The following is a 14,326-nucleotide window of genomic DNA, read 5'->3' as shown; positions in this document are numbered from 1 at the left end:
GAGCCTCAGCCTTTCGCGTGAGCTAAATAAGGATACTTTTCTAAGAGTCTGAGCAGTCATCAATATTATTTAAAATAACCCACAAAAATATAACATTCCACAAGATGTGACATTAGCATTGCTGTCTGAGCTTTGGGTGAAAGTGATAACGGCTCCCAGACTCACCTGGGGGCCTGAGTTGCGGGCGATGCGGGGGGAGGCGAGCGGGGAAGCAGCATGGTGGCCGCCATGTTGGGGAGGGGTGGGGAGTGTCCAGGGGCCTGGTAACTCCACCCAGGCACATCCGGCGTGGGCCCCTGGTCAGAGGGCTCTTCCCCACCCCTCAGCACTTGGCCCGTGGCGGCACTGCAGTGCACTGCAGTAATCTAGCCATAAGGATTGTGAGGAAGACTGTATTAATATAGAAGTGCTCTCTTTTTAATTCCCTGCAAAACAGGCTGCTGTGTGAGAATTCTTGATCGAGTCAGTTTCTTTTCTTTTCCTGTATTAAATAGCACGAAGCATCTAATTTTCAAAAACACACACTGTTCACATCCAGCTCAATCCACAAACAAGCAAAAGTTTTGCCTTCTGAGGCTACACGTGAATACATGTTCGACTTGGACAAAAATATGAACATGTTGCCTGGTAACCAACAATAGCTGAATCATAATGCAACAGAACTTGGAAAGACTGTAGCATGTTTGGAGGGAGGCACACCCAGTTCTAACACAAGACCAATGGTTAACTGCCTGGTAAATTGTATGCAACTCTCTGGCTTTTCTGAAAAGGAGCGATTACAAATGCAGAGCAGAAATAAAGCCTCATTATATATAGTTCTCGTTTGTCACAGGAACATGAGAGTTCTGCTACTAAATAGTTGCAAGGGGGACCTGCAAGGATCTGCAGAGGAGAGAAAATTCCCATTTCCCTCTATTTCTTCTTCCACTTCTCCCTGCTACTTTCCCCTCTTTCTGCTTGACATGATGTCTGCCACCTCCCTCCTCCGAGGACCTGCACCAAATCTCAAGTTTGAGGCAATAACAGAAACCCAAATTGCACCAGGACTCTAACCAAGGTCGAATCCACATTCACCCATTACCCGCATGTTTATCGGATATCTTCCGTTTGCCTCCAATCCGTGATTTTTTCCTCTTCATTCACATCCCTGCTTCCAATCCGCCTTTCTCGCACGTCCCTCCGGTCACACGGCCGCTCGAAAACTGCTTTTTTGGGCGGGACCTTTTTTCCCCGCCCATTTTTTAAAAATTTTTTTGAGCTCACTTTTCCGTTATTTCGATCTTATGCCTCTCTTTCCCCCACTGACAGCACTGATGGCTCTTCCGTTTCTTTTTTGGAAATTTTGAAGCATGCGGGAAGCTTTTGTGGGCATTTCCTATGCAGGACAGTTCAGTGCTTGAATTTTACTGAAGTTTCACGAAGCCAAGCTTTGGGCGGGTTCAGGCCGGTCAGTCACTTTGGATGAAGAGGCTGGTTTGAAAGGTGGTTTGAAAGGTGCAGTTTGAAAGGCTGGTTTGAAAGGTGCGGGTTGCATGTCTGTGCGAGTGGAGCGTGCCGAGACGCCACCCAGCCGTCCGCTCCCCCTTCCCCCCTCTCCAAGACTGGAGCGGCAGCGCCTGCGGGGTCAAGCCGGCTTGGTGGCCAGAGGGCCGTTTACCCCAAGGGGGGAAGGCTGCGCCCCCTCCCCTCCTACGGACCGCCGCGCTGATGGGCGACCTCGCAGGGGCAGGCGCCCCGCGAGCTGGGCCTCTGCGTGGCGAGCGCCTGAGCCGGAGCGCCCACAGTGGAGAGGGCGCCTCGCAGCGCAGCGCATCCTCGCCCCCCGGCAGCGCAGCACTGGCTCACTGCAGAGAGAGGCTTGGAGGGACACGGCTGTCTCCTCGGCCGGCATCCCCGGCCCGCCGCCGCCCGCTTCTCTCGGCAGCAGTTTTTAAAATCCCTGTTCGTCTTCAGCCCCCCTCCGCGGATGTGCCAGCCCACAGGCCAAGCCACCTTTGCTGTCCCGGCAGCCCCCGCAAGCCCCGCCGTTCGGCTCAGCCGGGGATGCCTCGGCCAGTCCCTTCTCCGCTCTGAGCCGGGAGCCTCCAGCTGCGCCCGGGCTTCGACTTGGTCTGCCGGGCACCTTCTTGACCCCGGAGGGAGAGGAAGCGAGCGATGAGCCCGCCGGCTTCCCAGCGCCTCCAGCCCCACCGCTGGGGCGGCCCTCGGCAGCGACTGTTTTCTTTATTTTGGATGATTGATTCACTGTAATTTCGATATTACAGTAATATAAAATAAAAAAATAAAAAACAGTTAAAAAGGAAGTTTTGCGAGTCCGTTCTGAGGATGGATTCACCCCAAAATGATTTTTCAAACTACCAGATTTGATTCAGAAACAGCATAATCAATAAATCCAATGCTATGAAGTCAAAAACAGTCTTTTGCAGACTACGGAGCACTTGCAAGTTGAATCAGCCAATAGGAACTCTCGGAACGGCCGGAGAGACAGGAAGGGGGGTGGTTTTTAAAAAAACCACGTAAGTTGCGCATTGGCCCGTTCACGGCCACCGTGAAACTCCCGTTGAAAAACTGTGACCACATATTCGGGAGAAATGCGAATGAAATGCGTCTGTTTAATGAGGTAATGTGACCGGCACTCGGGATTGCGGGGAGAATGCGGGGAAAACGCGGAAAAAAAGAAGTAATGTGGATTTGGCCCAACTTGCCTTTCATTTTTGATATCTAAATGTCCACAAAGGTTGCTAGCAAGTTTTTTGTGTGGTGGGGCGAATTCCAAAATTAGGATTCTTTCCATAAACCCCAGGGAGCGGACCCTCTGGGTTTGCAGAAATCTCATCCATAACTGCACTATTGCACAGAAATCTAGTATCTGCATGGGTGCTAGCACTTCAGAACTGGATACTGTCATGATCATAAGAAATCAAATGTATTTCAAAATCAGCCTTCAAATTACAGCTAAAAATCAGGTCAAAATCGTATCTAGATCAGGAAAGTCTCTAGTTCAAGAATATCTGGCTCAAACTAAAGGTTCCAGAAGCAGAAGATTGAAGTGAACCAAAATGGTGACATTTCTCTGTTTAACAAGTTTACAAAAGGCCAAGGTTCTATTATTTAAAGCAATAATTGGCCAATCCAAACACTTCCTGCTGCAGAACAATCCTGAGGCCTCTATTCGCAAACTGCTATTTCCTTTTGTGCTTGAAGATGACTCTAATACTTGAGCACATACAGACCACAGTTACTTGCTATGCACTGGCTTCAAACACTGAGATTTTCCATCAAACCCTATAGTCGCTGACAAGTACTATTTGCTAATTATCAATGAGTAAAACTTACCCATCTGTTTTCAGAATAGTCTCTCAGTTAATTTATTTTTAACAGCAGACTATACTTATGACTTTATTGGGAATATGAACCTGCTATATCCCTGGGGGAAGCTGTGATGGGACCTGGAATGACAGGATACCTCAATTTATACTCATACTGCAGTACTATGGAAATGTACAGGTCCCAGGGATCCCGGAATCAGGGCCAGTTCAGCATCCAAACAAACCGAAATGATGAGTAGCAAAGGAGAAGGTGGCATATGCCCCTCACTTTTAGTTTGCTAGAGCCCAGCTGAGCTCAAAAGCAGGCAGGTCTCTGGAGCCTGCAAGACAAGCAAAGGTGGCAGGGAGAAGAAGCACACATGCTGGACCCATGTTTCTGCTGCTCAGTTCAGCTCCAGGGTGGATAGCAAAGGTGTCACATCTGCAGCAACCTTGTACCTGGCAGAGGAATGTGCTTGGGATGGAAAAATGCCTTGAGCTTCCCTGACCTTCCCAAAGGAACAGAGCTCTTTACATTCCCTACATTCTCTTTAAATGTATAAGGAGATGAAGGTTGTGGGTATAAATACATTAACAGAAATAAGGCAGAACATAGATTGTAAGGATAAGAGTTGGAAAAATTTGGGACATTCTTCTAAGAGTTTCAAAATGGTGAACTGCAAAGGAAACTATTGTAAGAAAGGTAGATCAAGATGGGTAGCCATGTTAGTCTGTCTGTAGCTGTAGAAATGAGCAAGAGGCCAGGGTTGTTTCCACGACTTAACTATTGTGCAAAATTGCGCAAATCTCATGGAATGACGGCATCTTCATGGCGTGATTTCCCATCATGACACTGTTTCATGGCGCAAGGATGTCAGAAATCGCGCCACGAAATGGAATCATGATGACAGGAAATTGAGCCACTAAGACACCATCATTCTGTGAGTTTTGCACGATTTTGCATGATGGTTAAGACATGTGAAAATGGCCCAGTAGCATCTATAAGACTAACAAAATTTGTGGTAGGGTATGAGCTTTCATGAGTCACAGCTCACTTCTTCAGGTACTGTAAAGAAGGGTGTGTGATAATACATTAGTACAAGCCAGAGATCAAAAATGAGCCAGTTACAATCTAGAACACTTTGGATCCAAGAAGTGTAGCTGTGGCTGACATATCAAAAATGTTTCTTGCCCCTTACCTACGGGACAGTCAACTCTAATTAGTGAAGTAGCTGCCAAAACAGACATAGCACGTACAACTTCTTTTGCACTTTCCCTAAGAGTCTCAGAGCTTCACATGTGCTGCTCACAAGCCCTTAGCAACAGTTTTAGCCTTCACTTCCATTGTTATCAAAGTATCTAAAATATGACATCACAGTAAATGTCATCTGTGGTATGGAAAGGACAATACAAACCCAGGCATGTCTCAACAAAGAAAGAAATCCTGTTACACAGATCACCCCACCCTGCATACACAGTTTCCAAGATACACTAAAAAGACAATCAGCAATGACACATCGAACTCTTAAGATACAAACATGGGCTTCCTACAGTCAGTTTAAGTGAATAAAAGTTAATAAATCATCAGATATGAAGATTTCACTCTTCTTTAAAGATTTTGTTAAAGTCACGTCACTGCTTTCACAACATCCTTTCTGAAAACAGCCCCGTAGAGGACAATAAGCACCCCTTAAAGAAAGGGTATCTCAGATATGGCTGAAAATGATGTGATGCAAACATTATTAGGGTAATGACTTTCTTTCAACTTTACAACATCTGGAATGCTTCGCCCTACTTTTGAAAAATGTCACTAACAAAATCAGCTGCTCATGTTTTGATAGCAAAGAGAATGGCAGAGAACTCGGAGGAAGAAGAAAAAAGGAACTACATACTGCAATTAACCCAGACAGTAACAATCCATTCTGTACAATGTAATACTCACTCTGCACAATTGGTATATTCTTTCTTAAATTCTAGCTAAGCAGATCAGATGCTAGCTTCCGTTCGGCCCATAGTTTCAGATGTAACAAGCCCCGATCAAAGCTGTGTTGTTGGAGGAGGAGCTCACCTAAGCAGCTGCTGCCTGCAGGCTTAGTGGCTCCACCTCTCTATGAATATTTAGCAAATGCATCTGACAGTTCCTCAAGAAAAGGCAAGGCTAGTCTAACCAGAACAGGAACAGGAAGTGTTGCTTATGTCGAATGCCTTTACTTTGCCTCAGTGGTTTGTTATTAGAATAGGCAATGGACACATTTATCCTAGCTATATATAAGTAAGTCCAAGTCTTATCACCAGGCTTTGAGGCTACTTTCCTGACCTTAAAGTTTATCAAAGGAACCAGCCGGGCTTAAAGTCAGAGAATGAATATCTTAGCCTTTTTTATTGGCTTTCCTAAAAGTGGAAGGAACACAGACACACCGCCATCACTTCACTCCCATCAATCACTTAAAGACATTCTTTGGCAGTTCCCACTTATTTGCCAAGAGAAACCCGCGGGCACAAAGATAAACACCTCATCACATGATCACCTCCATCTTGCTTTGCCATCTTAAGAAATATTCAGAACACTACTGCACAAACCCATCACCACCAACGTGCAGCATGTCCTAGAACACAGATATTCTAGATATTCAAAATAAGCAAGAGATTTTTTTGAATTAGGATTTTTAACCCATTGTAGTCCAGAATGCACATGGAAAGGTCATTACAATTCAAGGTCATTACAATGAAAAGGGGGGCTGCATCCAAAGAACTGTCAGCATAGCTCCACCGACCAAAAAGAACTTTCCCTCCCATTGTATTCACTAAGCTCCCAAAATGCTGCTGGGGGAGGGGGTCAGAACACTATTAGGAGCAGCGTGTGGAGATACAGCAGCGGAAGAAGGAAACGGGTTAAAATCACCCCCCCCCTTCTCTGACAAAAGTGCCTTCCTTCAGTAGGAAATGATCTTCAAATCCAACCTATTCCATCTCTCTGTGTATAGACAACTTGCTAAGAATTCGTTTTACTGATGAAGCAGATTCAATTCCACAAAAGCCTATCCTACAATAAATTTGTTAGTCTTTAAAGTATCATAGGACTACACGCTACATTGCAAGCAAACATTACTAAGACAGGTAGACCAAAGATCTGACAGCTTCATATCTTTATATTTTTCCTGTATCTCTTGTCTTTTATAAAATAATAGTTAACCCCCCCCAACTACAAATCCAGTGAAACGTCTAGAAATTTTATACATTATTAAAGAGGTTACATATAAAAATGCAACAAAAAAAAAAGGACTACAGGCGCCACCCTTCAAATCGGCAAAAATCAACCACTGCCAGTACACACACTTTCTCTGTTGTGGCCTCCACCTTGTGGAATGGCCTGCCTGATAAGGTTAGGAAGGCTTCTATTCGAATTTCTACAATCCAAACCCTATTTCATTGTTTCTTAGATGTCCCACGCTGTTGATCTATTGAATTACACTATGTAATCCACCTTGAATCTCAGTGAGAAATGAGGACTGTAAATAAATAAACTCTTACTAGTTCAAAATCATGTATTTGGGAATTTCTGTAAATGCAAATAGGTTAGGAAGCACTCTGCATGGATGTGGGTTACGGTATTAGGCATGAGGGTCCCAGAGCTGATGCAAACTCACTGAGTTCATATTGCTGTGTGTAGGAAAGCAGAGCAGTGCAGAGGAAGGCATGGGACAAGATAGAGGATTCCCAGAAACAGTACTGAGGGGCATCTGGGGCTGCAGGGGTGGGTGGGAATGAGAAAGTCATACTCCATGTTTAGAAATAATTCTTGTCCCAAAAATATTCCAGCGGATCCAAGCTGAATGGTTTCTTCCTAGCCAAGAGAAATTTCACTTACAATTTCTAATGCCTGGGGTGGAGGAGGGAAGTAAGTGAAGGGAATGAAATATGCCAGCCATGTGCCCCAAACTGTTTGCCATTTCCTGTCTGTAGGCCTAGGAAATGTAGAAGAAGAACACCAACTGTAGGAGAGGACCATCATGATAAATGGAACATGCTGGATTGTTTACAACATGATAAATCGAATGCTGGGATATCTTCGCAAAGACCATAACCTGACCATGTAGATAAGCAACATCGGCATAAATGTAACTATAGAGTTTAAACAACATATTTGTTGATCTTGCTTTCAACAAGATGGGCAATACGTAAAAACTCAGGTTACCTTGCTGGTGGAGGGTGTTCCACTTGTGTGTGTTTTGGGAGATTCAGTAATGCCAGCGCTTGAAGGCTTCTTCTGCGAAATGAGTAAAAAAAAAAAAATTGAGATAATTAGTAACAACTTTTAATGCCTTGGAGAATATGCTGCAATGAAGTTAAACAGGACATTTTGATGTAGATGTATTTAATATTACGATCTAAGATCAGAAATTGGAATCAAAACCATCGACAGACTTATATAAACATGTCATAAATATATAGAATATACTAAAATTAAAATACAGTTCATAATTAAAATTTGCTAAAGCAAAGCCATGTTCTTCTGCTTAATTAAGCATGCCAGAGCACAAAGTCTAGCTACTTTAAAAGAGATTTCATTACAGGACATTTTCAGAATTTTTATTCCTGTTGCCTTATTTCATTTTCTTAGATCTTTGGAGCATTACTTGAAAGCTTGAACATGAGTAACCTGTATAGTAAGTCGCTTCCTGATTCAAAGATATGTTCACCATAAGGTAGACTTGTATGATTTCACATAGGTTCAGTTCAACTGTTCCTCGAAACATAGGAATGACCTGTGGTGCAGACTCTTACACTTCTCCCTCCTCCCTTCTCGTACACAGCTTCCCAGTTTCCTTTTCAGGACTTGCCATAGTTTGGCATAAGGTTCAAATCAACAAATTAAGTTGCCTCTAGATTGCACAGGGGTGGGAGAGGGGATGTTAACCTCCACTTGGTTTCAAAGCCTGGCTCTTGGCTTTGTTCTCAGCATTTCAAAGGAAAAAAATATCAAAAGTGTCGTCTCCTGAGCAGTCTCCTAAAATTTTACATATCTCTCTTGTGGCACTGCTTTGCTGACACCCAGTTGCCCTACTCAGAGTTGCCACCACTTGGCAGCATGGAGCCCAAAAACGTCTGCGGAACCACCAGATTGGCACAGCAGCTGCAAGCTGCACCAGAGGTGGTGGTGGAGGGCATGTGGTTCCCAGGCCGTATGTTGGGCACCCTGGGAAAGAGGAAGGAGACGGAAAAGTAGGAAGAAGCCTGTGGCTTGTTTCCAGTCCTCCAAACCATCAAATCAGCTGAATTAAGCCATACTGACAGATATTTTAAAAAGTCATAACTGAGTTGTATGGGAATAGGAAAGTCTATTGATGATATAAAGATCTCTCACAGCAGATTCATGTCTATGCTGAATACTGCTGATAAAATGGAATGCTGGCATACCTCAGAAAACAATTGTCATGATTTAGCCATTAACTAAATAGGATTTGCAGCTTTAATTTTTAGAAAACGGTCTCTAACTCTTGTAGAGATATAATGCCAAATGTAGCAACAACATTTGATTTGAATACTGCCCTTCGGGACAACTTAATGCCCACTCAGAGTGGTTTACAAAATGTGTTATTATTATCGTCACAACAATCACCCTGTGAGGTGGGTGGGGCTGAGAGAGCTCCAAGAAGCTGTGACTGACTCAAGGTCACCCACATACCATATTCTTCCCAACTGTTTGATGAAAAACAAACCTGGTCCCCCCTTCTATCCAATGAGGAAAATCACAGTAAAGAGAATATGCTTTCTACCTCTCCCCCCGCCTCCAAGAGGCTCTGCTGTTATCCAGGGCATGAACAAGAGGTCTGACAAAGAAGCCTTTTCTCCAATCCTTTCTCACCTCTTCATGGTGATTGCTAGGAGTAGACACAAAGTAACTGGTAGCCAATGCAAAATATTAAATATTAATATATTTAATTTAGATAATTAGCAAATATTTTGCAAAATATGCCAGTTCAGCCATCAAACAGGAATATAGCACTCCTAACCATCCAACAACTTCATAGCCCACTCACACTTGTGTGATTTAGGGTGCCTGTATGAACAGATGGGACAGGCCATTCTCCCAGAATGAGTTAATCCTTGTCCAAGACAAATGTGCAAACAGCTAACTGGAAGGCCAAGACTTTATGCATTATCAGCCAAAGGGTGACCTAGCTGCAACAGTCAACTCGCCTTCTCCCACATCACTGGCAAAAGCACAATGTACCAGCCCATAACAGACTGAAGTATAGCCTTGCTACATGAGAGGATGAAATGCTGCTGTTCAACAGAGTAAATAAAGGAGAGAATATGCGCAAACCAGCACTTGACCAGGAGAATGTATAACTTTAAGAAAAAAGCCCTCTCAAAATGGTATAGACATGGACATAGGGAAAGTTGTACAGAAGATGTAAAAGAAATGGTTACTTCTATAACCACATTCTATGCAGCAATTTCTGCTATGTAAAATGTATTAATTGACAGACTAAGGCAACTGAGCATAGGATTGCACTGTTAGTCTGATGACTGCTGCCCAAAACTTGTAACTATAATCTCAGTGTTACTTACAGGCTCCCATCCCCAACAGCTCTGTATTACTGTGCGCTCACATTTGATGTTTCACAACTTATGGTATGCCACCACACAACAATTATGGCACGTTTGACAGCAAACGTGAACACTACTGTCACATCACAATTAACTAGTAATTGGGATCTGGACCTTAAGAAGCTGGGTTTACCTCACACCCATCAACCTAGATTCTCTGGGCAATGCCACCCAGGTTTTTGTAATATTTTAAAGACAAGCTATGTGTAATTGCCTCTCAAGTTCTGTTTCCATTCTGGGAAAATGGAAATTATGATGGCCCCTATCATAAAGGCTTGGGAAGGAAAGAGACAATAAATATTGTAATATGCTTTGTAACCTGAACACAATCTAGCCAAAGTTAAACTCTTTAAATCCCCATTGGTCTCACACAGACACCAGTGAATGAAAAATTCTTCATGTTGGCTGGGCTGTAATGCTTCCAAAGTGTCACAAGTTATCAATAAACAAATTAAAACATTTTTATTCCTGTATTAAAGTCCATATCAAAATCTCACTTATCAGACAAACCATCTAGAAAACATGCTGAGAAATGCCACTTCTGTTTGCATGCTACAATTCTATCAACAGAAGTGGTACAATATCCTCACAGCATGTGTTTCATGTTCAGTTTAAGTGCTGTGACTGTTGACGCAACCCAAAACAAACTTTATGCTCAACCCTGGAAGATACATTGACTGTTACATATTTCTGAAATTAGAAGATGTTTATTTTCTTACACTGGCTCATTCATTTCAGTATTATCTTATGTGTATTGCCTAATGGCCTTTCATCTTTTATGATTACTGTTTACACTTTTGGGGCAGGCTATAACTGATCATCTTACTTGGCTACTAATACTGATACCCAACACTACAAACAACAGAACTAAATTACACAACAGAATTCAGGAAACTCTTTTCCCCTTTCCTTTCATACCTCATCACTGTTCTAGCACAACAAATGCAGAAACACTTACCCAGCACTTTCTACAATAACCTCTACATCAGTGGTTCCCAAAGTAGGGGGTATTGCCCCCAGGGGTTTGGTTGGATTACCTAGGGAAGCATTAAGAAGTGAGGGGGTAGTAGGGGGCACTGGAGGTGGGCTCCTCTGAGCGCATTGTTCACTTATTTATGATTGACCAGGCTAGAGCCTAGAGTGAAACACTTTCCTCACTTCAAGTTTCTGCCTCTGCATTTCTGTACTGAAATCTGGTGAAAATCAGACAGAGTAAAACTGGTATCACTTCATCAAGCCCATTCATTGCATTAAGAATTTACTGAACAGTGAAGCGGTTACTAAATGTGGTATCTAAGATTTCTTATTAAATGACTATCAGACTTTGAAAAGCTGGTATCACCGGATCAAGTTCATCAATTTTGTTGAATTAAACTAAAAAGTTTTAACTGGATTTTAAATAAATATGCAATTAATTGTCACTGTTTTGAAAGTTACTGTTGTTATCTTCATTAGCGGGCAGTGCAAACCACTATTCTGTCAGGAGAACCCCCACTCTCCTAGCTTTCTGCAAACTATGCAAAGCTGAATTATTCAAAAAGACGTCTGTATTGTAAGGAGGGGCTCTCAGATGCTTTGCTCTATTGAGTTAAGGAACATAGACTTTACCACTATGTTGCCTTACATACTACATGTTGTCTTAAATATGTGTTCCTTTGAGCTACTTGTGCCTCATGTCAGCCCTTGAATTGACTACGTTCTGTTTCAGCATTTCTTCAACTCTGTATTGGATTCTTATGCTATGTCTTTGTAAAATTGTGTTTATTTACTCTATGGCATTATTTATGGAAATATCCTTGAAACTGACTGTACTAATCTCACACTGTGTAATCCGCCTTGAGTCTCGGTGAGAAAGGCAGACTATAAATGACATAAATACATATTCTGAATAATGCTTTTTACAGGATAGGATAGGGGGCACTTGGGATGAGTTTATGGAACCAAAGAAGCAGTGGTCCAAAACAGTTTGGGAACCACTGCTCTACATAAAAGATATTTCCTGCCCTCTCAAATCAACCTAATCTTTGATATAGTAATCGAGTTAGCTTGTCCACACTGTGTTTGTAGCTTTCAGAATGATTACAGTCTAGGATTGCCCCTCCAATAAAACTCTGACCCTGGTTGTTAGTTTCCCTAGCTGCCTCCCCCTCTCCAAAATTCTCCTTGAAGACATCAAGATTACTTTGTTCAACAAGTTAAAATGTGTTCACTGAGCTGCCAGCAGACCAATCCTAAAACTTGCTGAGAGCCTTATAACTATTAGAAAGAGATAACAAAGCAATGTGTGACTGCAGCATTAAAAATAAAAAATGGCACCATGACGTTGCTGCAGCAAGTTTACATATCCAACACAGGCATGCATATCAGTACAAATTTTAGATTAGGTGCCATCCTTTTATTTAAAATATATGAGAGTAATTCAAGAAAGCAAATTTCATGGATGAACCATATATTTCAAAGAATTATGCACAAACTTGTACATTTTCCACCCAAGTATTAATTTTAATGATAGACTAGAATAGCTGTACTTCAGCGTGATCCCAGGAATAGAAATGACATAACTAAAATGGTCTGTCCTTGACTCCCCCATTACCACAAAATGTTCTCTTTCCAAATTCAGGAGTGAAACTTTGGCATGAAGCAAGGAAGATGAGTTTAATTGTCCAGTTGAAGGTGGAAAACAAGTATTTAAATATAGTCCTCCTCCACTTTTCTCCAAAAAGGACTCAAAGCAGTTCATGATATTTTGATGACAAGTTTCAAACAAATCAAAAAGTGCCGATGTAGGATAGTCTTGAACTAAGATCTGGAGGACCCAAGCTGAAATCCCCGTTCTGCCACGGAAACTTGCTGGATGACCTTGGGCCAGTAACACACTCTCAGCCTAACCTACTTCACAAGGTTGTTGTAAGAAAAAATGGAGGGGAGAATGATGCTTACCCCACTGCAGAGAGGGGTATAAATAAATAAATAAATAAATATAGAATGTCTTTTCCTTAAAAAAAAGTCATCTGGTAGTATCTGTCTTTATTTTGCAGGCATCCAACATGCTTAAACAAAAGAAAAGGGAGACCACCAAAGAAGACTAGGGTCACTATGCAGAGGCAGGCAATGGCAAACCACCTCTTTTAGTCTCTTGCCTTGAAAACCCCAGCAGGGGTCGCCATAAGTCAACTGTAACTTGATGGCACTTTATACACACGCACAAGCTTTGAAAACGGGGGGGGGAGGGAGCACACAACAACTTCTGGAAGAGACTAGGGTCTTATCTCACACTTGACCCTCAAACAGGCAATTTGATCAGAGAACACTTATTTTATCTTAGAAGAGGAAGAAGAATGGCTTCAGGAGCACAGAAATGGCCATGCAACCTCCTGTCTGAGCATTATTAATACAGCACTTTCCCAGTGATGTCTGTTGCCTTCTGATATACTGCAGATTCAACAACTCTAACCGTTAAATGTTTCAATAGTATTTCAGAAGTTTCAAAAACTATGATCTCAGAAGGAGGGTTTTCTTTTGTAATGAACTAGGCTGTTTAGTTGATGCATGGCATGACAACACACCACTGTTTCTGAACAATGATTCATGCATTTCCAGTCTCTGTATCTTCAGGAACTAGAGTAAAGCGCAACATCATGCTTTATGCCAGCAGACTGAAAAAGGTTAGGCAACGAAAGAAAAGACTGGAAAGAGTCAGGAGGAGTGTATTACAGTAGCCCTTGTTCTTTAGGCAATCCGATATGTAGTCATCTATCTAACAAGAGACAGGAGAGCTCATCTTACAAGCAAACTGCCATTGATTCAGGAAGTTTCAAAGGCACAACTGAGATTCTGGTGACATGATGGCTAGTGTGCTTGAAATGCCTAATTCTTAGTCATTTGAACTCACAGACATCATTTTTTTATAAAGCTGTTGGCTTGGGTGTACCTCCCTACTTCTTTGTGCTCCACAGAAATTAAAGCTCAGAAATTAAAGCTCAGAAATGTCTTTGCTGCTACTATATATGTAGTCATACAACACTTACTAATAGAAGAAGGGACAGATCTGCACATTCATGTTTACAAAACAGGTTTACTCAAAAAAAATTTAACTGCTAAAATTAGGATCAGTTCTAACAATGATTTGTTCTTAACGGTGGATTCAAATACAGCTACTGATTCACAATAAAGCTTATATAGAACCCCCTTCAAATATTAAATCAAAATAGTGCTAGATCATTCATCAGTCCCCTTAATGAATGAAAATAAAGACCTTTTCCCAAATTACATTTGTCAACAAAGAGCAGTCTTCAGTAACTACCATATAACAAAATGGGAAGACTTTTTTTTTAAAAAAAGAAAGAAATGTGACTAAGTATATAGTGTAATGCTTTGAGTTAGAACTGGTTATTGTGGCATAG

The 14,326-nt window shown here is 42.1% G+C and overlaps 1 protein-coding gene across 7 annotated transcripts in view; it reads right to left on the bottom strand.

The window, feature by feature from the left end:
* Nucleotides 1-14,326, bottom strand: part of CAST (calpastatin) — an 80,333-nt gene that overhangs the window by 51,626 nt on the left and 14,381 nt on the right. For 4 of the 7 annotated variants that reach the window (XM_054986455.1, XM_054986454.1, XM_054986457.1 and 1 more), the window contains exon 3: nucleotides 7,504-7,575. In XM_054986455.1, the coding sequence (XP_054842430.1) occupies nucleotides 7,504-7,575 (72 nt within the window). Of the gene's footprint in view, nucleotides 1-5,250; nucleotides 5,355-7,503; nucleotides 7,576-14,326 lie in introns of those variants that run through there. The other 3 variants (XM_054986459.1, XM_054986460.1, XM_054986456.1) reach the window with 2 other exon arrangements.

Source organism: Eublepharis macularius, chromosome 8, assembly GCF_028583425.1.
Source record: "Eublepharis macularius isolate TG4126 chromosome 8, MPM_Emac_v1.0, whole genome shotgun sequence".
Lineage (NCBI taxonomy): Eukaryota > Metazoa > Chordata > Lepidosauria > Squamata > Eublepharidae > Eublepharis > Eublepharis macularius.
The sequence above is the reverse complement of the archived record's forward strand: the minus strand, read 5'-3'. Positions and strand labels throughout refer to the sequence as shown.